The sequence below is a fragment of the Neodiprion pinetum genome, chromosome 4, assembly GCF_021155775.2.
Source record: "Neodiprion pinetum isolate iyNeoPine1 chromosome 4, iyNeoPine1.2, whole genome shotgun sequence".
NCBI lineage: Eukaryota > Metazoa > Arthropoda > Insecta > Hymenoptera > Diprionidae > Neodiprion > Neodiprion pinetum.
Genome location: NC_060235.2, coordinates 26,455,167 through 26,482,412, shown reverse-complemented (window position 1 = coordinate 26,482,412; position 27,246 = coordinate 26,455,167). Strand labels below are relative to the sequence as shown.

General features: G+C 41.0%; 1 protein-coding gene and 1 long non-coding RNA gene across 3 annotated transcripts in view; both read right to left on the bottom strand.

Moving 5' to 3' along the window:
* Positions 1 to 247: 247 nt before the first annotated feature.
* LOC138190815 (uncharacterized) lies at positions 248 to 2,479 on the bottom strand. The gene is made up of 3 exons (XR_011176907.1): positions 2,301 to 2,479; positions 666 to 1,098; positions 248 to 475 (listed from the first exon to the last, which is right to left on the bottom strand). It is a non-coding gene; the product is annotated as an uncharacterized lncRNA (long non-coding RNA).
* Positions 2,480 to 6,929: 4,450 nt separating this feature from the next.
* dnt (tyrosine-protein kinase Dnt) overlaps positions 6,930 to 27,246 on the bottom strand; it is a 31,662-nt gene continuing 11,345 nt past the window's right edge. Inside the window, exons 2-8 of one of the 2 annotated variants that reach the window (XM_046623911.2) lie at positions 14,059 to 14,186; positions 11,834 to 12,240; positions 11,331 to 11,516; positions 10,257 to 10,395; positions 9,575 to 9,867; positions 8,777 to 8,936; positions 6,930 to 8,448 (exon numbers count right to left, since the gene is read on the bottom strand). In XM_046623911.2, coding sequence (XP_046479867.1) covers positions 8,200 to 8,448; positions 8,777 to 8,936; positions 9,575 to 9,867; positions 10,257 to 10,395; positions 11,331 to 11,516; positions 11,834 to 12,240; positions 14,059 to 14,186 — 1,562 coding nt within the window. In that variant the 3' untranslated portion in view covers positions 6,930 to 8,199. The remainder of the gene's footprint in view (positions 8,449 to 8,776; positions 8,937 to 9,574; positions 9,868 to 10,256; positions 10,396 to 11,330; positions 11,517 to 11,833; positions 12,241 to 14,058; positions 14,187 to 27,246) is intronic. The other variant, XM_046623912.2, reaches the window with a different exon arrangement.

Here is a 27,246-nt window from a genome sequence, read left to right as displayed (position 1 = left end):
ATTCGCAAGGCGTGGTATTCTATTCTATTTGCATTATTAGAAAAATACCCGTACTCTACATACACTGTCTCTAATCTTTTGCTACCTTTGGTTCAATCCCCATGCTTCCACAGCACGATTAGTCGGAAATGTTTTTGATTATCCATAATAAAATAAAAGAAGTAACAAAGCCTAAATTTATTGTTAAAGCTCTAATAAATACATCAAACTGCGGTCGAATTCATTTATTATTTGCACATGACCTCTGTATATTTGATAAATTATTCCTAAATGCATTGAAACATATGTACTTATAATGAAATATCATGCAATGGGCTGTGTAAACTACAAACTATAATTTCTATCGAATAGCTGCTTTTATGTCAACAGGGCTTTGAGACTCAGTTCAGTTCGTCCTCCTCCTCGTCCACCTCCGACCACCTCCAACAATCGCCAACCACCTCGAACAACCACCGATAACCACCTCGGGTTGTACCTGGAATAGCAATAAATATTTTCAGTATCAGAACACATCAAAAATATTACGTGAAGATTAATATTTTAAAAGTGCTGGAATAAATTTTTTCTGGCACTATTCGGACGCAATTTTGTGAGACAAATCGATTAAGCGCAGTCCCGATACACTGCGAGCAGCAGATAAAAAGTTACAGCCAAAAAACCAGAACCTGAGTTTTCGACATTTTTCAGCAGGTGCTTTTTCCTTCGTCATTTCCCTCCTGTTGATCCCACGCTCTTTTCGCTGCGTTCTCTGAGTTCCTGGGGGACCAATCAGTCAGGACAGGGTCATTTGGATCGAATCTGAGACCAAAAATTTTCGGCTCCAAAAATGAAGAAAAAGTAAGGCTAACCCCTTTGCATTTTTGGCGAAAGTTTTCGCAATTTTGAAAAGTGCCGGAATAAATTCTTACATATACTAAGCCGACGTAATTTTGCGAGAGAAATCGATTGGGCGCAGTCCTAATACGCTGCGAGCAATGGATCAAGAGTTACATGCAAAAAATCAGAACCCGTGTTTTTCACATTTTTCAGCTGGTGATTTCTTCGTCGTCGTTTTTTTCCTGTTGGTCCTACGCTCTTTTTGCTGCGTTTTCTGAGTTCCTGGGGGTTTGATTAGTCAGAAAAGGGTCATTCAGATCGAATCTGAGATCAAAAATTTTCGACCCCAAAAATGGTGAAAAACTAAGGCTAACCGCTTTGTGTTTTTGGCAAAAAATTTGGCGATTTTGAAAAGTGCTGGAATAAATTCTTTTTGGCACCATTCCGACGTAAGTATGCGAGAGAAATCGATTGGGCGCAGCCCGAATACGCTGCGAGCAATGGATCAATTTTTTTTTACGTATCGTTACAGCTTCGCGAATCCATGAGTTTTATGAACTATGGAGTACCGTTGTTTTCATAATCAGCCGCTTCGCCAGAAAAACTCGATTGAAACACGTCAGAAGATGTCTCCAACTAAGCAGTCAACATTTCTCAGTCAAGGAAACTAATTCAACTAGCGGATGATGCAGAAAAAAAACCGATTACCATGAAAGTGGTAATGGAATTCTAGACGATACTTCAGCAAGTAATGTGAGTATCATAAAACGCCAAGAAAATTTCTACAAATTGTAGGGAACTGGTGTTCAAATTATAAAACTTTTAAATTACTGCTTGTACTCTCATGGGAGAGAATTCCAATCGAATAAGGTACGATAAGTATTGAATTAGATCTTCTCACTTTCTTTCAAAGACCCTAAAATTTACTAAAAATAATAAACTAAAGGACAAAAAATATTTTAATGAAATAAAATAACTAAAAAGGCAAACAGCATTTTGCAGAACTGTTGAAGATATCTTCATCGAGTATTCTCAATGCTATTTTCACTGATACGATTAACGGGTTTGGATATAAAATTGCAGGCTTTTTCTAGACATGAAATTTCTTACCATATACTGTGAGTCATATACCACGATTTTATTACAAAGATTGAATGCAATACCACACTTGTTTCAAGAAATTCTTTTTTCCTACGCTACATATCCACACTTGTTTTGTAAAAATGAGCACTGCCAAGGAACAGAGAAATACCTATTGCATATTATATTCCATTATAATGATTGCAAACGATTTTTGTGCCATAAATTACAAGAAATTTGCTCCACTCACGATTAAACGGTTAGTAATATTTTAACTTCATTTATGTTTCGAAGTAAACGTGAGTCGGAAGATAAGATGCATTTTCGCCTATCCCTTGGCAGAAGAGAATTTAGAAAATAATGTAAAATAAGATTAAAACTGAAAATGATATGGAGTTATGCACCCTCTGGATTAATCGTTTCGGCGGCTTTAGAATTCTTTGGCGGCAATAAAGTCGTCCCCTACTTTCGAAGATTGAAACGAACAGGCTTTTGAGCCTCTCTATTGACACGAGGAGGGTGCGAAGCAGAATTCTACACCCTGCAGTAGCTTGTGGTTGTATTGAAATGAAATTGGCAGCTCCATAAAAACTTTTCCTATGCTGAGTACAAAACACTGTCGTTTTCGGTGAGCGGTAACCCTCCGAGGATCCAACTAAAGTTTCCAACAAACAACGGGGGTCGAATTGTCGGTTCCATACAACGTCACGCGTTGCGTATAGGACAGCTTAAAGCTTATTGAAATTCATTAAAAATTTCGTAAGTTCAAATATTTACGCAACTCGCTCGCGAGATTAGGTTCCGGAGAATATTGACGTCTGAAGCCCGATAAAAGAAAAACGGGATTTCAAATTGCATGAACCTTCTGATTTTCTCCGTATATCGTGGCGTGTATTATATTCCTATATACAAAAGTACGAGGAAAAAGAAGATTATTTATGCCGTGCATGCGTGAGTCAGGGAGCCGAGATTATACAGGCTGTAAACGGTTAACGTATTATTTTTCGTGAGAATCTGTTGAGTACAACAATTCCCGACAAACACGACACGCGAAATCGTTCGGATTTATCACGCCTGAGATACGTCGCGACGTACACATGCCAACATTTTTTTCACCTCTCTATCTTCTTCTTTTTCTCCTTTTACTGGTGGAACGTATGGTTAGACAGTCACCTTCCGAAGTCAAGACCTGCAATTACAGCAATACGCGAAGTAAATTGCCTAGCTACCTATATGTATTACATATACATACACAATTTATGTACATAGCGCGTGCATGTTGCGCAACTTTTGTGGCAGCTCGTTCTTGCAGATGTTTGTAACTATTCCAACTCGATTTCCCTCTGTGTAGTTTCGATCCGACTTACAATAGATGAACTTACTCTATTTCACTCAGAATTGTTCAAAAATGACCAATCGTATACATAATCGTGATAATTTTTTCCAACAATATTATGGTCTCAAATAAAATCACGGTATCCTTTATTTCTTGGAAATGGAGTAGTTAACTGACATCGTAATCCGTTTCTACCTAGATACAAATCTGCTGTTCAGCTTCATTGCTTTTGACGTTGAGAAGTTGAAATCAACACCGCACTTCAGCAATACTTACAGACCACTATGCCAACTACTCATACAACATTCTTCATTTCCAGATGGACGTAATGTTCAATGTACTCCTTTTTCCTTGCATGATAGTCAGATTTCTTCTTTGATATTCAATGATTTTTTAGCATTCCCTTGCGACCTTGACTTGAATATTATTTCACATCTTTGGAGAGTGCTGTACATTAACGTACAAACGATTGTCCTCGTGTTAAGGCATATTAAATAAACTGAAGCTGAAACATTCTACCTATCCGTTTGTGATTTTGATTCCCCACCTAGTGTAGCTTGAGTCTGGGATCGGCAGGAAAGATAAAGTGCGTATTTCTTGTCTGAAATGTGAAAACTAAAATCATTATACATAATGTTATATCATACACAGTATTGAAGTTCGAAACCAGAGTTTTCGAACCACCCCAACTACCTCCTTCCACCTCCGACCACCTTCATCCTCCTCGACCACCACCAAACACCTCCTACCCCCTTCATCCACCTCCAAACACCTCCTACCCTGTCCAACCACTTCCGAACACCTCCTAACATCCCCTACTACCTCCAATCACCTCCTACACCTCTTACCATCCCCAGGACCCTACCCCACCCTACCCCACCCCGCACTTAAGTAAAGTTTATTTTCTGTTCGCGGTTCACGCATCTATACAACGTGTGCAACGTTTCTTTATAGAACCTCTCCTCTCGCGTTTAATCAAGTTTACAACTTCATATCGCAACATAATGTATAAAATCGACTGAAGTGATCCGCATCCGAGATCTCTATGTCAGTTAATGGACAAATTTGCTCGGAGTACCTGAACTTTTTACTGCCAGAGTCCAAAGGCTACGATACGTAAAATCAATTTCTTAGAGTAAACGGGTACAAGTTCGTGGGAATATTGTTAAACATTCGTGAGACTCGCGTTAGACTTTACGTACAGTCTGAAGTATACGACGGCTATTTTCGGGCAAAAAATATCAACGAGATACTTAAGTCAATGGTAGAAGTGAAAATCAACATTCACCTTGGGCATCACCTGTACTTACTCATATTATAATACACATTGAAGTGTATCGCATCGGTCGCCGCCTGCGGATATGGATTATGTTTATTTTTTGGAGATAAAATGACCGCAGAACCTCGGCCACAAATTGGAGTCACGTTCCGATAGCCGCGTTCGATGACCGCTCCTCTTCCATCTCATCGTTATATGCAGCTTTGTACATTGTACTTCGTACCTCATGCCAACGGCCACGTTCTGGGTCCCATATAATTGACCCGCTTGGGGCTGAGTCCCCGTGATTTGTTCCAAGAAGCGACACGCGTGTGTCTATCTGCTTCTTACATCATGCGTTGTTTCGTTTCAATGTCAATCGATTGATATTCTCAATTTGACAGTCACTTGAATGTCAGTTCAGCCGTTCACTGCAGGTGTTGATAGGTCTAAAAAGGTTTCTCGTGTTTACGAAATTTGGGCTGATCCAGCAACCTTCGATCAGCTTTTTGAAATAGGTCGAAATTTCGATCCGGCTACAACTTGGATATGTGCAGTGTACATTGATATCGGAATATCCTCCAATGTTTAAACCTTCATGTTTTGTACCGTTTACGAGGAAAACATTTAAAAATCTTATCGCATTTTCTAATTAAACCTTTGTTCTTCCTCGGAATAAATATTCCAGGGATATAAACAAAATGTCTACTTCTTTACACAGAGAATTGATCACGATTTATTTTTCATTCCTTCGCATATTTACAAGACGAAAAATGTAAACAAAAATATATTGTCTGGCAGTTCTTTATGTATAAAGATTAATATTAATGTATATCAATTAATAAAAATTAGACCACCGATGTTTCTGTTTTAGCAAACTGATATAAAAGACAATCAAGAACTAGCCTTTTCAATTAAATTATTTGACTTTATCGACGCGGCATACATATATCCTCAATGGTGTTTTCAAAGAGATACGTGAAATTCCCTAAAAAGTATCCTAACTAACTGTTATACATATATCTGACAGTGGAACAGCGGTGTAGGTTTTTCACACGTTCGAACTTCCTGTTGGCCGGGTCGTTCCCAAGGCCTATGAATTGCAGAGGGGCCTAGTTGATAAAGAACTGTGGCTAATGTTCCGTGACTAATCGATGCCATAAGCATTGGCAAAATGACAGCTGGTAATGACGGCTCGAATATGTCCATAGATCGATGGCCGTTTCATGCAGAAGTAAACACATCACAAGCCGTAATTGCTCACTGTACGATTTCTAAACATGGGAACCACCGACGCGTTTATCGCATTCTTTGAAAATCAACGTGTTGTGCGTTAGGTGATTTAATTCATGCTTCGAAAGCTCCCTCTTATTTCTATGAGTAGTGGCCTTTCGGAGATCAGTTGCCTAAAAATGAAAAGTTTTTATGAATTTCATCATGGGATATCCGCAAATTTATGATTTAATAAATTATCATATTTCTGAGCTGCGAAAATTGCCTGAAACTGTTCAAGGGTTTTACCGCAACGTCATAAAAACGTGTTCAATCAATCGACACACAGTGCTTTTGAACTTTCCCAGGACTTTCTCAAAACCAAAACTTAGGTTCTTCGGAATATTATTATTGAATGGATTCTCTTATTTACGAAAATTGTGCAAAACTGACATTTGCTAACAAAAGTTTGATCGAGTATACAATAATACACGTTGCTTCTAATTCAATATTAAAATTTAAGAATTCCTACATAGGTGCTTCAAGGTGATTTGATTTATTGAGAACAACAAAGTGTGCAGCAAGACTACGACTCATTTTTTACTAACCTTTTCTCATTTTTCACCCGCAGTTTGTGGCGTATGAATTTCCTCCTTTTGGTTTTCACCTGAAAATTCGTAACAATTAATTTCAAGTTCGCAATTGTAACGCATATCAAACCAGGAATTAATTTTCAAATGATCACCACATTGAAGCACCATGCGGCATCACGTCTAAGGAAATAGAAAAGGTACCGAAAAAAAGAAAACGAGAAAATGAAGCATGTGCCAGGTCCCTTCTCATTTTTAACTCGGCTGCAGATGTCACGATCCTTTTGAGAATAAATTTCGTTTGATATCCGATTTCAAAGAACGTTTGTCATTTGTCATTTTAAACAAGACGTCACCGAAACACCATTAATTTCGTTACCCAACCCGCCCACTAGATATGAATTACAGGGTTGGGAGCTCAGACAAGACATATTTCATAGCTTGACGAATGATTCCTTCGTGAACGTCCTTTTTTCGAGCTATTTTATCTTCAAGTGCGTGAGTTATTTTTCAGTAGTTATTACTAGAATATTGTAAGAAAATCTTATTAACTTATGCGAATAATTATTCAGGTTAACTAAATAAAACCAAACAGAAGAATGACGCGGGTTACAGAGACAATGACACGTTTATTGTAATCATCGTGTAGTTATGTTGTTTAGTACATGTAAAGTTATAGTATGTATTTATCTATTTACAAAGGTATTTAGGTTATAATAAATATATACAAAAATACAAAAATTGGCACATCGAACGTTCATAGTTTTTTTTCATTTTTTTTTTTCACGAGCAAAGCGGTATACAAAATTCTCATATACACATCTGTAATCTAGTCTTAACTGTATATTTTCTTTTATTATCTACTCTCTTCAAATTTCAGGAATAATAAAATAAATTTGCAAAATATTGGCAGTGATGAATTGCCAACAGCAAAAATCTTTTCTTTCTTTTCCTTAATTTAATTACGTATACGTATATCATAGGTATGCTTATAATTCACGGGCACCGAATTTGCTTTAGTAACTTGATCGCAGTCAATCTTTTGCTAATTTTTTTCCCCCTGTAACATAACTTATCTTTTCTCATCGCGTGAAAATCGTGGCCTTGGACTTTCAACGTGTTGTCAAATAATGATCGATACGGAATTTAATAGTCAGTTGCATACAATTCTGCGCACGTAAGCGTAGCGATAGTTACAATCAACGAAGAATTGTTTTCTCTCTGATCGCATCGAGACCAGAGCGTCAACTGAAACTTGAAAGTCAATGTTCCAATCCGTCTCAAATTCCTTTCTTTAGGAATACCGTCTTTTATTGTTAGTATTTCCCTTCAAGTATAATAGTTCGCGGAAAATTTTGGAAGAATATGAGCATACTGTATACTTGTTTAGTCTCTTTAATCTCGTTTAGTTATGTTACAATTCTAAATTAAGTATAACAACCGCGAATCATTGTCACTTTCGATTTAAAACTGAACTTCACTGTGGTTCGTATGTACAGAAAGACAACACAAAACTGGAACTCTACACACCCGACTTTAATCGTGACATCTATCGTCTATCGTTTATTCACGACTTTCGATTTTACCGACACATTCTTGGACGTTTTCTCGATAACTTAGACATTCTTCGATTTAACCCTGAGTTTCAGGGTCAATTGACGCCCGGCAAGCTGATAATCAGATCTGGACTTCTTCGCCCCTTAAAGTAGACCCGGCAATTAGTTATTCGTTATAAAATTACAACAGACACTAGTCGAAAAAAAATATTTACAGATATATAGATCATACAGCAATACGTGTTGAGATTTCTCGGAATCAAACTAAATTTGTACATTTGTTATTGATTATTGTTTTCGTTTTATTCTTCTGCGTTTTTCAACTCTCCTATTTCCCCCTTCGTTGTCAACTCAGACGTATCTCGTCAGTTGCGTGTGAAAATCCTGCAGGCACACAATTAGCTGGCTGAAAGTCGGCCTCTCGTCAGCGGACATCGCCCAGCAGTATGCCATCACGGCGAAAAGCTCATCCGGACAATTTATCGGCTGCGCCAATCTGTATCCGTCCCTCAGGTACGCGGCCATTTCGAAGGGATCGACTTCGACGTACGGCTGTTGTGCCAGGGTGGTCAACTCCCATAGAAGAACGCCAAAGGCCCACTGAAATAAATATACGCGTTATCCCACATGGAGTGGAACTTTCAGGGAAAAGAAATGGTATATCGTGTATCAAGGGCGGCTAGGAGGCGATTTTTCACATTCCGCCCGTGGTGTACAAAATACTTTCTGTCCGCCCCTTTTGAAACGCGTCATTTCGTGCATGCAAAGTAGGCTGAAAGTAGCGCGTTTCAGGCCAATTCGGAAGCGGGCCGACATGAAATGACGAGTTTTTAAAGGGTTTGGGAAAAAATATAATCTTTTGTCATAAGTTGGTAACCAGATTTGGTGTGATTTCCATTAACTAGAACTATGACTTTTTAAATCTTACCACGTCTGAAGCAGTTGTAAATGTTTTGTTTGTCAGACTTTCTATGGCTAGCCATTTGATCGGACGGTTTTCATTGTCACCCAGGCAATGGTAATCCTGAGGAAACAAATCTCTGGCCAAAGCGTTGTCCGTTATCTGGACTCTCAAGTCGTCGTCCACTCTGAAATTTCGAAAAATGGATCATGATAAATTTTAAGGCGTTTATACTTCCGATGAGCGAAATAAAAATAAAAAATTTTTTAAAAACTTTTGCCGAACCTCGCGCTTGATGATACAATTGGAGATACCAACGTTTCGTTTTAAATTTAATCAAATAATTTTACTTAAAAATGAATAAATATGTGGTATGATTAGTTTGATTTCACTCCACGATGACTCATTCTATTCAGAAGACTTTTTCTACAAAGTCATTAACAGTCAGACACTTTTTCTCCATCACGTTGGCATCATGAAATATATAATTTTACTACATTGCACCGAAACTGATAATGAACAACAAATAGCAATATTGAATTGACACCCGAAGAAAAAAGAAAATCTCTGTGTGATTCCAGTATTCTACATTTATCCACTTTTAAAAGATATCTCTTCGTAACTTACGCGTATAATAATAAGATAAATACTTAAGTTACGACTATTTCGTAACAAAATTAATAGTAAATATGGGTTTTCGACTTGCATCCTTAATTGAACAAGCTGATCGGTTTGTGAGACGATAAAGATACGCAACAAACGCGTTTCAACTATAGACGTAAAACAAAGGCGTCGCATAAATAGTTAGAAATTGAAAATACTCACACGCAGTTTCTCGCGGCCAAGTCTCTGTGCACGAGGCGTTTCTTGTGGAGGTACTGAGCACCTTTGGCAGCCTGTAGAGCCATCTCTACAACACCCTGAGTAGTAAGAGCTCTGGGGGGGCCTTCGCTGCTCAATTTGCATCTGACCAAAAACCTCTTCATGTTCCTGTAGCCGGTGTGCGGATACAAGAGGAACGGCGCGCCTCTGTCTTCAATGGAGACACCCAAGACTGGGAGCAGTGCCGAATGACTGAGTCCGTATAAAGCCAAACCCTCGCGAAGCAACAAAGCGACCTGTCAAAGAGCAACGGTATTTTGTCGTTTAAAGCGGATTTAAGTCAATCCGGCTAAATCGGATTCGATTTGAAAAGTTTTGAGGAGAGAAGGAAGTCAAGTTCACGGATAACCCTGAAAGAAGTACCTAATGTTACCTTCATTTTTCTGGTAATTCTGAAAAATTAAAGAAGAACAAACATTTGCAAATATTTCGAGACCCTGTTGACGATCTTTCTTTCGGTATTTTCTTCGCCACTGCTAGTAAATCAAGATAGTTTTGATCGCTTCTATATTTGAGGCAAATTTTTTTATCTTCATTTTGAACGGTGATTCATTTTGATCTCCCAAACTTTGGCACATTACTATTCTTTCTTACGTTTTATTTATTTTTGGAACTCGATATTCACCTGTGATTGAGAGGCGTGTTCGGCGGCAGTTTTGACGAGAACGTCCCTCGGCGCCTGAGCGCCTTCCTCGTGATAGCTGCCCCTGTATACTCGACCAAAAGTGCCCTCAAGTTCGATGCTCAGTAGGCGAACTCTGCACCTTGAGATGGGAAGGAATACTGATTGAATAAATCATACCAGGGGACGCGTCGATGGTCGAATAGTTGTTCCACGTAGTGAGGATCATCGACATCGATCAAGCAGCCCTTTATTTTCGAAACGGACTAAATTAGACCAACGTGCACGTCGTCCTCACTCCGTGTAAAGACTATAGATCAACCTATTGCGTTCCGAAGCTCTGCACAGAGTTTATTTCAGGCATCGAGCTGTTGATCGTTGTACCTTTTACGTCGACGCGGTTCTACAGTGACGTGAAAAATCGTCCTTAACTCACGTCCGCATGTTGAGAAAGCACTTTTCGCCCTGAGTTGGAACTATGTGTGCATGACATTGTCGTAAATATTCTAAAGAAAGATACGTAACATTGAGCTCTGGAGATAGAATACAAATACTTTGGACTTTGGCGAGGGGTTGACCGCGTTTGGAACTCGGTGTACATTACTCATGAGATCACGCGAAGTTATTGGAAACCTCTTGAAATCATTTGAAATTCCATAAAATCTTCTGAAATCATTTGAAATCTCTAATATCTTTGTAGTTCTATAAAATACTTCGAAATTCCATAAAGTATTTGAAACCGTGTGATATCTTACGAAATCGTACAAGCTTGAAATCTGACGTATATATACAAAGTGGCAAGTGGTCAAGCACTCGGACTTCGGTGATAAAAGTAGTATTCATGAAATTAGAACCCTAACAATGAGTGAATTTTACAATCACATTGCCAGCTCAGAAAATGATATTACATCGAAATATCCAGTAACTTACGAATCGTGACAGGCCGGAATAAGATTCGGCAGAGAAAAAAAACTATTGTGAATTCCGGATATTGAGACAAATGTCCCTACATTTTCCAGATTTTCTGAACCTTTGAGAACCCCGTCACAACAGCTTACGCATAAACCATTAACAAACCTTTGAACGGTTATCTCCTGGATCCTTTCGTGCAGTTCTCGGCTGGGTCTGTCGTCCAATCTCCTGTAACTGGAGGTTGAAGCAGCCGACAAAGGCGGGGGTGTTTCCGGAGGTAAGAAGGTCTGAGCTGGACCAACACCCGCGCCCCTTTCTACGCTGCAGGCAGAGCTGAGGCCCCGTGACTCTCTGGAGGCGAAAGATGAAAAGCCGGTTTACTTTATCATCGGTCGAAAAGTTCCAACCATTTTCACTCCTATCCAAACACTGCCAAAGTGGCCCATAATATTCCACCGAAAAAATTTTTCGAACTTCGTTTACCAGAACGAATGGATGAACGAGTTAAGGAAAAGTGTTTCGAGAACGTAAAATTTCTAGCATGAAAATTACAATCGTTCCCCATAAAGAATGCAAAATTTGATTTTCCCATGTTAGAAACGGAAATTTAATAATTTTCTCCTGATACAAAATTCTCCGACATCCTTAGGTTTCTCAGGATTACTTACTGCAGAGGATCTCTATGTCTTCGGGTCTTCTTGTCCCTCACATAGTACGCGACGACGAGAACACATATGGCCGCAACGAAGGCGCAAGCGCAGCCTATGGAGGCGTAAAATATCTGGCCACTGGAACTGGACCCGGGGGCAGCAACGAGGACTTCTTCCGGCCCGGGATACCCGTTATCCTTCAGGCATATTTTCTTCCGGCGAAGAACTACGCTCGTTGTGTTATAACGAGACCGCGAAACGTCGATGCGAAGCGCAAGATCAACCTCAGCGTCGTATGGCCCACAGTTTAGAGACAAGGCCCAAGTTTGCACTCCGCCTATTGGAATTTCACCAACTTGAGAGACGTTCAAGGAACTGGTTAATGCCGACGGGTTGCTGATGTTCACCGACATTGCATAAGGTAGCTGGAATCAAAATGGTTGACAGTAATTGAAAACGTATATAATTTATACAGATCAGCCGTCAGAATTTCTTCTTTATTTGAATTTTTATTTGAAAAAATTTGACACAAAGTAGGGATTTTAAAGTGAACATGTAAAACGAGTCATTTTGACTGGTCTGGTAGTTCTAGTGTTAAATAAGACAATACCGCGAACCAGAATTTGTCTATTCTGAACCGCTGTTCGTGCAAAGGAATCCGAAAATCATCCGTCTGCGTTTTGTTGAAACTAAAATCGCACCACAACGAAAGACATTACAGTTTTAAGTTTAGTATCGAGTGAGTAATTCATGAGGAGAACACGCATGATGTGACTTCGGAAACCAATCGAAATTTGAGATGAGATAATTTCCAATTTAATCATCTTCATTTTTCATGTTGATACAATACAAATGCAATATCCTTGCAGCCCTCTATTTTTCTCCGTCCCAGCGGGTCAATTTCCGCTTCTATAGGTATATACGTATATATAAACTCGACGAGTACGCGCTGATCACAATAGTCTAGAACGATTTGTGAAGAAAACAAAAAGAGAAGGACATCCGGTTGCACAGATCGGTGCTCAGCTGCGAGGAACTCAAGCGTTAAATGCTGTTGGCAAAATTGGCGACGAATCGACCGCTCATCGTGCTCTGCAGTTCGAAATAATTCAAGTTCCGGTCAAAGTGACTGTGTTCGCATCGTGCGCCGTGTGCGCGTATCGCAGGTACCAATACCACTGGTCAACCAGCCGAGGATCGCGTGTTCGGGCCTTTTAAAGCTATTTGGGACACCGACCGCGTGCGTTAAGTCAAGACGTCTGACAGATGTCTTCGAGCAGCTCGTCACTCTTCCGTGTCAACCCGAAGGAGGCTCAAGCCGTGGCTATACTTTGTCCCCTCCCGGGTGGTTGTGGATTTCTTTAAACTCCTCCTGAACGAGTCAATCCAACACCGCGAGGTACGCCACATGCCGTGAATTTCGGGGCCCGTACAGTCTGCCATTCCTTGAGAGCTGTAATTCTTCAGCGAAGACTCCCGCCCCTCACTATTCCGGAGGATAAGCGCAGTGCATAGTTTTCCAAGAAAGTTACTTATGGTCGTTTTCAGGTTGTCCAACAGCTGAGTTCCCAATGAACTTCAAGTTTCCCGGTTCAAAGTAAATACGAGTTATCAGGGGCATTAGGGGGACAGACCTTGCAGCTAATCTCCTTACGTTCGATCTTCCTTCTCCTATCCCAAGAACCTAGGTGCATCGATCATTTCCCGAGATCATCGGAAGCAATACTGTGATTCTTTGGGGGAAAAACACACTTTCGTCTTTTCCACAAGCTCATCGCAATCAACAGATTCCGGATTGCTACAGTAGCGGGTTTTCCGTGATACTCTTATACGATTCGTTTTGCGTCATTGGGAAGCAGCGCGCATCAGTAAGCATCTTCACCAGGTTGCGGAACGGGCGGACGAAATGGGTTGCAGAGTTGCGCGCACGCTTCGATGGCTGGGTTAACGATAAGAGTGGATACACGCGGTCTGCTGGCTCGCGAATGATGCAAGGAGCGGAGAGTCGGAATTATATACGCTCGTGTAACCATACGGCGAATCTTGGAAGTGTTTTGCCAGCTTGGATGATTACCGAAGGGTACACAACCGCGGCTGCACTTTACGAGCTGAAATATATACATTTTACCCGGAATGGTTACGGCCGGGACAAGCCGTACATACACGTGCATTTACCTGCCCACAAAGAATATCAGTTCATATTTTGCTAGAAGGTACGGTGCAATTGTTTTCAAACGACTTACCGGTCTACCTGCTAGACTTTCCCATGTAAAGTGCAGCTTGTGAACCTGCGCCGGTACCGGGACCACGAACGTCATTGCATACTCGTTGATTACACCGCTGCGAACGTAGTAAAGCTCGGCCTGAAGCCCTGGAACAAGATGGAATTTTTTATGAATAGTTATGGTCAAGTCCAATGTTCACAAGTATGTCAGGGGGTAAGAATTTTCTAAAGAACTGCACTATTTTTCAAACAGTAAATCAGCTTCCTGGAACTCGTGATCCAAGCGTATTTATCATTGTAGCAATAGATCTGTACGATTTCGTTAAAATTTTTACGGCCTCGAACACTTGAGAAAAGAAGAAGCATTTACCGTACGAATAACATTTTTCGAGACTAATTCCGTAGAATAGGTACACAAATGATCCTCACACGCGACTTTTTGTTCACGGGCGTAGATGGCTACGAAACGAATAACAGCAATATAACAATTTCCTTAACAACTAGTCAATTCCTTACTTGTATAAATCTAGCGCCTGCTTATGATTAATTAGCTAAAATGAGTTTCAGACACTTTGAACGATTATATTGTGTCAGTGATTGTTTTGAATAGTTTGATCAACTCTAGTTCCTCGGATTATTGCTGCTGTTTTCCCCATTTGTAGACGTTCACTCATAAAGTGATTCCCTCAGGAATTTCCTAAGACAAATCTGTGTTTTCGTCAAAGTAGGCACTATTATTTTATGGAGAACAAATTCGTATTATAGGTCTATAAAGATACGTAATCATATTTTACGACAAGTGTTATTGGCGCCGAATGCGACCATGGGATCATTTCAATTTGCCGCAGTAATTAACTAAAGAGATAAAAGTACGACGACCGAAGGGCAAAAAAAAACCACGATTACCAATCACCAACGGATCTTTCAATTTTCTATATTCTTTTGGCTTTAATCAGAGCAGATTCAAATCTAATGCATCTCAGAAAATCAAACGAAACTAGGTCCGTCGTATTTCTAAAATGCACCATTCGTTTATGCGTCTAAACATATTAGATGACGTCACGTAACACGAGATGAGACGTCAGAGGTTGGTGTGGTGACTGTTTGAAAGCAGCATAGGGGGGCGTCGGTGGGCCAGTGAGTACATTATTGCCAGGGGCAGCATAGTTGGTTTGTTTGATATGTCGCGAGGGAGTCGTCGGGCGTTTATCGAGAACCCATCGCCGGAGAGAAGGGATCCGACAAGTAGGCTGCTGGACTGCGATGCACTGCACTACGGGCATCGTGTATCCGATAACGAACGAACGAAGGAACGAATGGCCAGCAGGATGAGTCAGAAAATAAAAGCGCACTATACCCGAAGGTTGGTCCGTCGCCCGAAAGGTCCCCGGAGATCTTGCCCCTCGATTACACGCCAGGGACCTCGAGGAGAAGCGAAGTCCTCTCCAGGGTAAATCTGAGATACACGAAATTGGCATATCCCATGGTGACCCGAGGGCTCGCAGCAACGGAGCCGGACGTCGTTAGGGACCAGTCCTCACCCCTTGGCCATTTCTTCCAGGTACGGAGTTCAGGATCACGTTTAAATCTGGCGGTGATCTTACAGCGACGTTTTTTCAATTAACAAAGCATGATGTAAGGAAATAAGGTGTGCCGGAACTGAAGACCGATTTTCGCTCAGTCTGCGCATATCCAAGGTGACGTCACAGAAATCACGTAAATAGGTTACTTGAGGTTACTTATTTATTTCCATACATTCTGTTTGCTGAAAATTGCCAGTTTGTGCAGTCAAAAGTTGTAAAAATGATAATGTAAACACTAAAGGACAAAATATCGAGCCTACATGACGTCACCTTGGATATGTTTTCTGATTGGTTCAACTAAAGTGTATGCGCATTGTTTCACCTTGTTTCCTTACATCATGTAACAAAGTAGAAAACGAGAAGTCTTCAGGATACCGAAATTAACCACGTTGGTTAGTTTTTTTTTTTTTTGTTGGCGGGCACTACGAACGGCTGAAAGTGATGCGACTCGAGGTTTTGATCATACTAGAAGTTAGATAGAATCCGTAGAAATTATTCATATTCACTTGAAGTAACAAGTGTGACTATGAATTCACTTGAAGTGTTGCAGTTCATGTCTTGGAATCACACAATCTCAGTTAACGACGAGTTTGCGGTAAGTTTATTTTAGAACAGTCGATTAAAAACCGGCGTACAAGTTGCAAGCACGATATCCTGGTGCGAATCAAAATTCTTGGTACGTTATTTTTGTGCACTCGTGGAAATGAAGGCGGCATCTCGGTCTTTCACGTCAGACTGCATAGAGTGAATTTCGTGCAATCGATCATTATAGTGAAAGGCACTTCAAAGTCTGTTCAACAATTTACAGAATTACAGTCTATTGATTTGCTCGCTTGTTTGCGGGTTCAGCCTGACGCAATGTACAAGCGATATTTGATATCCGATATATATTCGACATTCGATATTTTATAGACCCCGGTTCTGATTACCTCGACCGCTATGCCATTCCAGAGATGAAAGAAACAAAGGGACCGTGAGTTATTGGACTTTGGGCACACAAAATCAGGGACTATCGAGGTCAAACCAATTCGCAATAAATTATACGTCCAATACTTCAATGTGCCGGAGGATCGAACTCAATACGGTCCCATTAGAGCTAATTTTGTTCAGCTGCCTCCCTCGCGATGTCGAGTAATTATTGTTATACCCCGATTGTAAGACGCAGTGGCATTGTTGGGAACTGAACTTGAGTCGACACCGAATGGAAAGAATCAGAGGAGCCGGGGTTTTTCTGCTTCGAGTAACAAGGATATCCTCTTCCTGATTTAGGGAGGCTGTCAATAGGTCCTGACAGGGAAAATAAATAACAACTCCACCCCGGTTCTCGCGCCGCCGGCCTCAGACTCCCCTAACCGTGAAACCTCCGAGTTCTACCACCGGCACACATGCTGGGCAGGTGTTGCTCCGCTCGCACCGGAACGCCTGCATGTCGCGTGCATTCCTCGACGTTTCTTACGAGAATGCACACGACTGACGGACCGAGGTTTCCAATTTGACGAATGCTCTCGTCCGCCATTCAACAGCATGCATCCCATGACTAGGAGATATTGATCAATCCCCCTCTTATGCGGTGTCACGCGAATCTGATTCACAAGATTAAGGGGGATTTCCAAGAAACCTTTGGTCACGAGTGATTGGACTGTGCTGACTGGGTGTGTGCCAACCACGGGATACGTATGTTTACGTATCTATAGTTCTAGTGAAGATTATGTAATAATTATAAAGGAATACGTAAATATATTCTATAGTAAACGTGGAAAATTTCGGAGTTACCAGCTTAGAATAGAAGAAACGTTCCAAAGCTAGCAATTTTTAGTTTCAAAAGGTTGACGGGTGAATGGGATTCACTGTGAATAAAAAAAAAAGACTTATCGTTGGGTAGAGGAAAAGGCGCGTCAAGAAATCTCCAGCAACGATATTCCCACGAACGATGGTATACACGAATGAAATGAAAACCTTAGCAAGTATGAGATAAAAATAAATCTGAGCAAATTCGAAGCACAGGATTGAGCTGGATTGAGCTGGATTGAGCAAGGATTGAAGCGGACGTTTCATAATTAGATCATTCAAAATGATTAAACTCTGGTTTTTTTGATCCGAGTCTAATGTTTCTGGGCTTATTTTGGTCCATCACGAGATCGTCAAAACTTAGCTGAAAACTGTTGTGCCGTACTTACACAAATCTATTTTTATCCACTCTGGAGAGGACTATGGGTGAATTTTTTTTTTTCAGACGATCTCTCGAGATCTTCACGATGAACGAAATAAATCCAAAACATAAAAATCAGATTAAAAGCACTAGTTTAATCGTTTGGAACGTGATGATTATGAAATCTTTTTTCAAATTGTTGATGTCTTAACTCTTGTTACGCGAATTCGTTCATGTTTATTTCTATTACATAGTAGTGTAGATTTGCTTGACGGGGCAAAAACTAACGAATCTTAACTTCCGACTAGCCGATGCCAGCACGGGTAAACCAATTCCTGCATGGACCCGGACGCGAGTTGGGCCCGGAGAGAAAACGAAGTGCGCGAGTGAAACCCAGGAGTCGGCAGCACCGGAGGAGAAAGAGAAGGAATAAAAGGAAGGAGGGCTGAGGGCACAGGTTGGGTCGTGGGTGCGATATCTGATGCAGAAAACCGGTAAAGGCCGATCTGCTGCGGTGAAACAAAAGGAATTCGTGCGACACGGTGGGTCGACCTCGAGGCGAATGTCTGCATAAGTCGGTATGCACACTTATTCCACACATCGGCGCCCCCGCATGGCTTATGCCTTGTACCAGGTATGCAGCAGCAAACAACGTACACAACCGCGTGCATTCAAGTCACTTGAAAATTTCCTCTTCGTGTCTCGTTACCGGCTCGCAGGTTACCCTCGACTACTCGTGCAGCGGTTCGACTCGGTTATCATCGCCATTCGTTACCGGATCCCGACTCCGGCCCGAACTTCCTTAAATCTTTCTCTATACGGGGTGGCCACGAAAAATTGAATCTTAATCCTACGATTACTTTTCAAAGCATAATTCCAGAATCGACATTCGTAGCGTCCACGATCTGTGATGTGGATTTATCACTTTTGATTCGCGGGTTTTGCAACGGTTTTAATGTTGCTCCATTCACCTTCGTCGAAGGAACAAATTTGACAAAAAGTACTTATTCTGTGCGGCTGAGTTATGACAGTATTTTCGGTTGAGGAGTTGAAACATTCTTTGACGCCACACAAGACTATAGAGCTTGATGCCTGAAGTTTAGGGATTTTTGAAATGTCCAGATTTCATTGATTTAGTTGTGCAGAGAAAAAATATCTTGTTATACACTAAAGTCAACGACTCGATGTCAAGAATTAAACTGAGTTGAAGCCTCGGCACAACAGTCACCAACACTGTATTCCATTAACGAAATAACAGATTATTACCCTGAAGTCCGCCCATTTATGCTAACCAGGTTTCAATGACCCATCAACACGTAACGACTTCGCAACCAATTCGCTATACGGTATATCATAGATTTTACTTGAGCGAGAAAATAGCCCAGAAATATATTTCCTGAGTTTCGCGAGCCCCCGAGGTAAGATAGCAGAGTGTGTGTATATATATATATATATAGAATGTGGTACGGAGTTGAAAAGCGAGTTCCGCCACAGGCCTTTGATGTCTGAATTTCCAGAGCTCCCCTGACTGCAAATGAAAAGTACGACCCTTCAGAAGTGCTAGACCTCGACAAGGGTAGCATTTAGGAAGGTGGGGGTGAAAGCTGCCATTTTCCAAAGCCTGCGGCAGCGAGTTCTGCACAGGCATGTAGCTCACCACCGCTCTCCGTGATGGAGCAAGTGCGTGGCTGTTTTCATGTCGTGACGACTCGATACTCGCGCCTATCCACCTCTCGCACCCTGCTTTTCTACACACGGCACAATGTAACTTTGCCTCAAATACAAGTACCGACGACGGTATAATAATGCCGAGGTCCTTCTGGGGAGAAATTACCACAGAGCATAAAAAGCAGGACTGTGTACCGAGCTGCATGCGTATCGACTCCTTCTTGCAGTGAGTTAAACCGGCCGGCTGCGTGGGATCAGTGCCAACGAGTCTGGCGATGATTGCAGGCCATGGTAGTTACCGAGATGCTGACCACCCTGCACATAGAGGCAATTATTTTCCGCGCAATTGCCGATTTTTTTCGAGCGGCGCGTTATAAGTAAGTCATTTTCAAACAAATCGCAGAACGCGCAGTTAAACTCGGGAAAATTATTCTTTCAAGTTTGTTGAGAAGAAAGAAATTTCATCCGATTCATTCACTGTGCAGTGAAATGTCATTCGGCTGGATAAATTTTTGCTTTCAAATCTGTTGAAAAATACATTTTTTCAACAGATTCGTATTTGAATGGATTATAAACTCTAAATATTGAATGGATCTAAATTCTTTGACGTTTTTCATCTTTCAACGTCCGTCGCAATTTTGAATTGGCATACTTTTTTTGTAAATAGTATTGAAGTAAATGGTATATACCTACTACATATATCTATAAAGTGGCTGAAGACTTATTTTCTGAAATTACTTTGGAATCTGAACTCTTGTAAGGTCGGTAGCTTCGCGAAAATCATCGACATTATTGCACAAAATTCTGTGACCTTTCAGGAAATGTCCAACATACGGATTTTCGATGAATATGCAGGGTAACTACAGAGAGAGAAAAACGTTATTTTAAATTCGCTGTATTCCCGCAATCAAAGTATAAATTCTCCCATGGCTATTTCAAAGCAAGAATTGACCATAAGTTGCAAAACGTAGCGAGGAATTTTGTTACTTGGCATATTTCTATTTACTTCCATTCACGACAACGAGATTAGCCATATTCACCATTGTCGCAGGTATACTTCTTTAGAAAACTTTCCCTGCCCGTAGCTAGAATATTCTGACATTTCGAAGGCTGAACTATTCTTTGATACATCCAGATATTTCATAGTTCCTTCAACAGAATCGAGCACTGTCCGATCTTAAAATTCTCCGCAACAACGTTCACCCGAGACCTGCAGCGCCGTGTATCTGCAGGCGTAAAAACACGACATACCGAAGAGTTATCAGTTATCAGCATAACATAAAACACAAAACAGTGAAAAAACGACAGTCCCACTCTTCTCGAATCCCGGTTTGCACATGAAATAATTTCTCTTTTAGTCCGTCTGCCGGAGGTTGCCCAGCTTTTTGCAGGAACAGCAGAAACTGCTATCCGCAGGCTACGGTGAATCTACGGCAAACCTCGACGCAAACGATGTACAAAGTGAAGGTAAACGCAAAATTATTAACGATGCCGTTAAATTGAATTACTGCGGTTACCAGGTTCGAACACTGTCCGTGCAGGTAAATACACGTTACGTACACTCGCGTGTATACATATATTAAATATACGTTGTACCTGGGGTACATGCGTAGCTGGTATACTCGCATGCACGGGTAGATGAACTTCAAACCCTTTGGATAAATGAGCAGGCTTTTCAATTTATTGCAATTTCAGGCACGAGCGCGTGTCAACATAAATCACAGCTTCAGATGTCGTGGAATTTTCAATAGCTTGCTGCATGATTTAAAGGCTCGCATTTTAGAACTAAAAGCGATGCAGCGAGTTTCAAATGATTTCGTACATTTTCACTTAATACGTGGTTTGGTCTAATTGATAACTTTTATTTAATTGTATGGCTGATTCATTGTTTCGTCAGCTTTCATTCTGCAAATTGAAAATATATAGAACGACACTCGTTGCACAGAGCTTGATTCGGGTTTTTGAAAAATTTTTGCATTCTGCGTTCTCGAACTTTTTCCAATTTCCAAGATGATTGCCAATAACCCCTGACACATTGACGAGTGATTTTCATTAATGCATGAAATGAATGACAGGAAATAATCGATTCCAGGTGATAATAATATTGAAATATGATATTGTCGCATGGGAAGAGCGTAGTTAAAATGTTTTCAATAATGTCGAAGTATACGAATGAATATAAATTTTATATCTCCGTTTCATAATCAGAATTAAGAAAGGTTTGAATACATGGAACAACTTCACCCCGAAATCGGTAAAAATTCATTTCTCGCGAATATCGAGGAACGAAACATCCTAATATGAAATACAAAAATACGCCGTGAAACGAGTTATTCTCGGCCGACAAAAGCAGCTGCTGCAGTTTCGAGTACAAAGGGGACAATTTTTTCGAATGGAGGCCCGAAGCGCACTTTCGGCCGAACGATCTTACGGCCTATGAAAATAACCAAAAGACAATAAATAAATACAGTGTTGAGATATATTTTAACAAGCATTTCATAGCAGGAGGAACAACGGTGCCCGGTATTTACCGAAAGCGTTGCACACAGTGTTCAAGCGTCGCAACTTAAGAGGAACGAGTCGACGGCGTGCAATTAAAACGAGGATAACGAGTGGCGGGGAGCAATTAAGTTTATAATCAATAAACACCTGTCGTCTCGAAGCGCCACCGAGGCTCTTGCTGCAAGTACTTGGCACAATCGACCAAAGAGGGAGAATTTCTGTCCTTTCTTTTTTTTTCTTTTTTTTTTTTTGGTTTTTGCGAGGCGTGAAACGGCCGGGAGAATTTTGCAGGCAGCCGTGTCCCCCGCTGTCAAAATACTCTTTTCACTCGTTTGACGAGCCGAGGCGAAGCCGGGCAAAGAGAGAAATTTCGTCTACAATAAAGACCCGGGGCCCAGTCTCTCGGGGATCGGTGTGAATAGGCCCAGAAACCCGGCACCTTCGAACACGAACCCTGCGCCTCCTACCTCCCTTTCAGCCCTGTTCGGTCCTTCGGTGTGCAGGAGGACGAATAAGGAACTGCCGTTCAAGGGACCGAGTGTGAGAGAGAAAAAAAGGAAGAACGAGAAAGAGAGAGAAACGCACCGGTTGCAGAGTACGGTATATCGGATCCCCACGAACCAACGCCCGCGCACAAAGGATGACTGTAATTTCATTTTTCGGTGTCGCTTTTGCCTCTTTTTGAATTCTCGTCTCTCGGAAGGTCCCTTTTCAAATTCGCGCAGAACGGTTGTCAGCTTCGTCGACGTGGGACGAAATCTGACTCGAACCGATCTTCGAGATGTAATCGAGAAGATCAGAGATCACGACCGATGCCCACCCATGGCACGGTTACAAAATCGAAACTTGCCAGCAAGATTCTGACCGCGGCTTTGCTCGCTTCGGTGTCGTTACAACAAGCAGCTCGATTCAGCCTTCACCTTTGGATGCAAGGGTTTATAAGACTATACCTTTTGAAAATATTCATTCACAAGTATCACGTTTTTTCTTAATTAAGATTATTATTTGAATCGAAATCCGCAGGAATGCAAACTCGACGAACTACAGATTTCTCAATTTCAATACAGGCTTTCAAATTACTTCAAAAGACGTGTAACGAATTATTTCCGAAATTCCAAAATGGTTTCAAAACCTGTCATGAAATTTCTAAAGCGGTTTTGGCTTCGCTACTTTTATTGGTGAACGCTGAACTCAAGTAGTAGATATGCGTAAAATGTAAAATTTCAAATTTTTTTCATTACTGCATGTAACTTTCGTACGTCAGTAACGTATGAAGGTAGAATAAAATAGTTGTTTCTCACATCGGTACCTACTCTTCAATAATAACAGACCACTTGGAAAATAAATGAATCAAGCGACTTGTTTGCAACAAGGAAATAGGACTTTAATTTAGAGGACGGAATTACTTCATCCCAACTTTTGTTCCCGCCCACACAGCACTAATCGGAAAAGCATGGTATTACAAGACGATTTGGACTCTGCAGGATCTTCGAATCCGTGGCGTGTCGTATTTACAAGATAACGTAGCCGTCAGGCCGGTGCTTAGCATATTTTCCGGTAGATCCTAGGGCGGCTCGAAGGATAAGGGTGTAATTCAGGGAATAGGGTGGAAGCAGGTCGGTCTTTTGAATAACGCATAAGTCTGTATACACCCAAAGGTCCTGAACGAGTATAGGAGAGCTTGAGGACGAGGAAACAGCCTGCAGTCCAGGAAGGCGTAAGTTAAGTGACACCGGTCGTAACTCACCTTGAGACCTTGCTGTATAAAGTTACGAGAATAATCAAGCACTAGCTGGGCTTCTTGCTTTACGAGAATTGTCTTTAAGGATTATAAGAAACGGGAGACACGGCCTGCGGCAGCCGCACTCCAAAACCCTCCGATATATCCGGTTACCCTAAGTTTTCAGAAATTTCATAGCCGTAAAACTCGGCGATAGTGAAAAAAAAGGCGAGAAAAAAATTACGTTCTCACCCGTTCTTTCCTCACCCCGACCCTCGTGATTCCTTCAACGCCAACGAGGGTCCCAATTCTAATTTCCACGACATCGTCAAGAGTCCCTCGACTACTTTTTACCCTCTTACTCTCTGTGCACATAAACTCGTCCTGTAGGACCCGGCGATCTATCAGCAAGGGTATCGGTATATCAGCTAAGTTCCAAAAAAATCAATCCAATCCACGATCGCGTTACATGTTCAAATTCTTGACCACTCGAGAGTAGTTGCGGTATTTTTGCGAACGTATCAGATACGCGACGTTCGTGTGGTAGGAAAATGTAACGAATTCTTAACGAAGTATGATACAAAGTATTCCAATTAGAAAAATCAGTCCGTGAGTTGAAAGACGTGGTTTACTTCGAAAGATCAGAAAGTTCGGACAAACACTTCTGTTCCTAATGCAGCAACCACACGCCATCCGTTATTTATCCACATGACACTGGTATTTCGGATGAAGACTGTGAGAAAATAAATTTTGAGTACGTCATGCACCCGAGTTCTGAAGAGTGTACGCAGTGCATGCGGTAGGTCCACGCAAACTCAAGTACCAGCCTCGTTCACATCTCTGTTATTTGTTCACACGAGTAGTTTCAGGGAGCCTGCAGCTCCCAAAGTAAATAGGACAAATTCTTCGCCCCACCAAAAGAGGAAAAAGTAATAAGAATAATGATAACAGAAGGAACGCTAATCAACTGTTCCTCATTATTATTCCAGCAGAGAATTCAACCAGCATTTAAGTGCGTGCAGGTGGCACTTGGCACTTGGCACTTGGCACAGGGGAGCCGATTGATCCCAGAAATAATACCGCGCATTGTTCCACGGCTTCGTGTGACAGATGGAAGCGTGATTGAGACATTAGCGAACAATGCCGAGCATATGGCCGCTCCGAAAACCGCAGCAGGAAGTGCGTGTCTATATTTTTCACTGTGCATTTTACCATTTTGCAACAATATAGTAACAAATACATGTCCAACAAAAGTTGACCCAAAGTTAGGAATACCCGTATTAACGAGGCTCAATTCTGTGCCGATTGTGCAAACGGGGATTTCAATTTTCACCCTATTATGTATTCAAGACTGCTATCCTTATACCTGGAAAAAAAAGTTGCTCGATCATGCCTCGGAATTTAGTTATTGTGATAAGCACCTGCGGCAGACGTGACATTTTTTTATTTAAGAATGTTCATATTAGTTCGAAAACTCACTGAAATAAATACAACATATTTTCAAGGGATACCATAATTTCACCTCACGTTTACGTTGATTAGCCAAAGATCGAAAATCCAGTTGAAATTTTAAACTTTTTAAACGATCACATCATTGGCTATTTATCCGCCAATCTTCTCTGTTTTCAAATTCATGAAATGAAAATTCAACATTCTCATACGATTCATTCTTATACGATTCCCTAGTAAGTTTAAGACCCTGCTAGTTAATTCCGTACGGCAAAACAATTCCGTGATTCTAGAATTTCTTCCAAGATACGATGATTCGGTATAATTTCAGTCAAGTGCCTGGGTTCGGGGTTCCAACGTCGCAAAACAGTTGACGCTTACAGAATGCTCTTTTTTCTCCCGACGTGGGTTCTAGGGAGAAAGATGCGGCATGGTTGAGCGGTAAACGAACAACAAGAGAAAATTTACGAATAAGTGAACCGTAGCCTCTCCATTATTCAAGAAAATTCTGACAGGCGAGTCAAGATCCAGCGGAATAATCCATTTTTATTCATCATGTTTCTACCCCTGTCGTAGGGCATAAACTCCGAGTCCCCTCTCGACTTTGGCCGTAATCATTATCACGAAAAGGGACGGAAACACTGACCTACCCTGCAGACGTGACGGTGACTATTCGGAGACCTGGCTGGAGATCGGTGGAGGTTTCGTTGTATAATACATTCGTACACGAATGTACGCACACTTGAAACGCCCTCGAGATCCTCGGATAGATATATCTTCCCTTACCGACCGACTCCCCGAGGAGTGTACAGGGATTGTCGCGTACCATTTATCACTTTGCCTGCAGGACAAGGCGGCCGCCTCTCCAGGGGGATGAGGCTCACACTAAAAAGGCAGACTGGCAGACAGGGTCCATATAACTGCACCAGGCAGGGCTGTTGGCCCCCCGTTGGCCCGATCCCCGGACGAGATATCCGCGTATACTTTTTTCCCCTTCTTTTTTTCAAACGGCAAAATTTTAAACAGCTTTCCAATGTTGCTCCTTTTCCGTCGAGGACGCAAAGCCGCCCAGAGGTCTCGTGCATACATATATACATATACATACATGCGCGATAAGGATCACCTTCGGCTTGAATTTTTTTAATTTCAATATTTGTAGGTTTTCACCCTTCTTTTTATAGTTGTTATTGTACGTGTGACAAAAAATGTGAGAACAGTTTGTATGGGGACTAAAACGTGTGCTTCAGGTTCCGAGAGTTCACACAAATTTTTTACTGCGTGCGACAATTTTCACCAAATTTAGCATAAATACAAAAATGCATATTTTACATTAATGAAAATACTTCGGACACATTATCAAACTTACTCATTCGCTCGTTGCCTGTGAATTTTCATCAGATAATAGTCGAGACAGAAACCCGGCCCGACAGAGGGAATGATTCAAGACGCTCAAGTTAATCAACAACGTTGAATTGTAACGACGCATTTTTATGAAAAATCTTTCTTTCGCAATTTTGGAATTCTCTGAAATTCAACAGATTGTAATAAATCTTAACATAAACTCATATTTTGAATACTAAGGTTCTTCAAAGTCATTGTTGAATTGCAAGATAGTAATTTATTTTCCAATATTTCATCGCGTTAATATTGCCAGTTTAGCCTTGTGATAATTAAAGTTTTCTAAATCATCAGCAAACGTTCTCATGAATATTATAACATATATTTTGGAGCTGATTAGAAATTCCGATAAATGTAATTCATTGGGCAACTAAAGCAGTGTGAATAATTTATTTTGATGAAAAGAGAATGAAAATCGCTTGTATAAAACATGGTTTATAGGTTATACGTCTTACCCATAATTCTCAATATCGAGATAAAAATTTCATAAGATTCGTAAAAGAAAATCTTAATTATTCCAGTCGCAGCTAATCTATATAATGTTTATTACAGAATCAACTACGCATCTTGATAGAATCAGATAATGAATAAAAGCATGCCAACGATATCTTAATACGCTGCAAGAACCAAACGTACCTGTATAATAACAATAACAAATAATAACCCATTTACCGGTTTTGATTTAAAATGCCTGAGGTAATATACATATATATACACACGTGTGTGAAACTGAAAAAA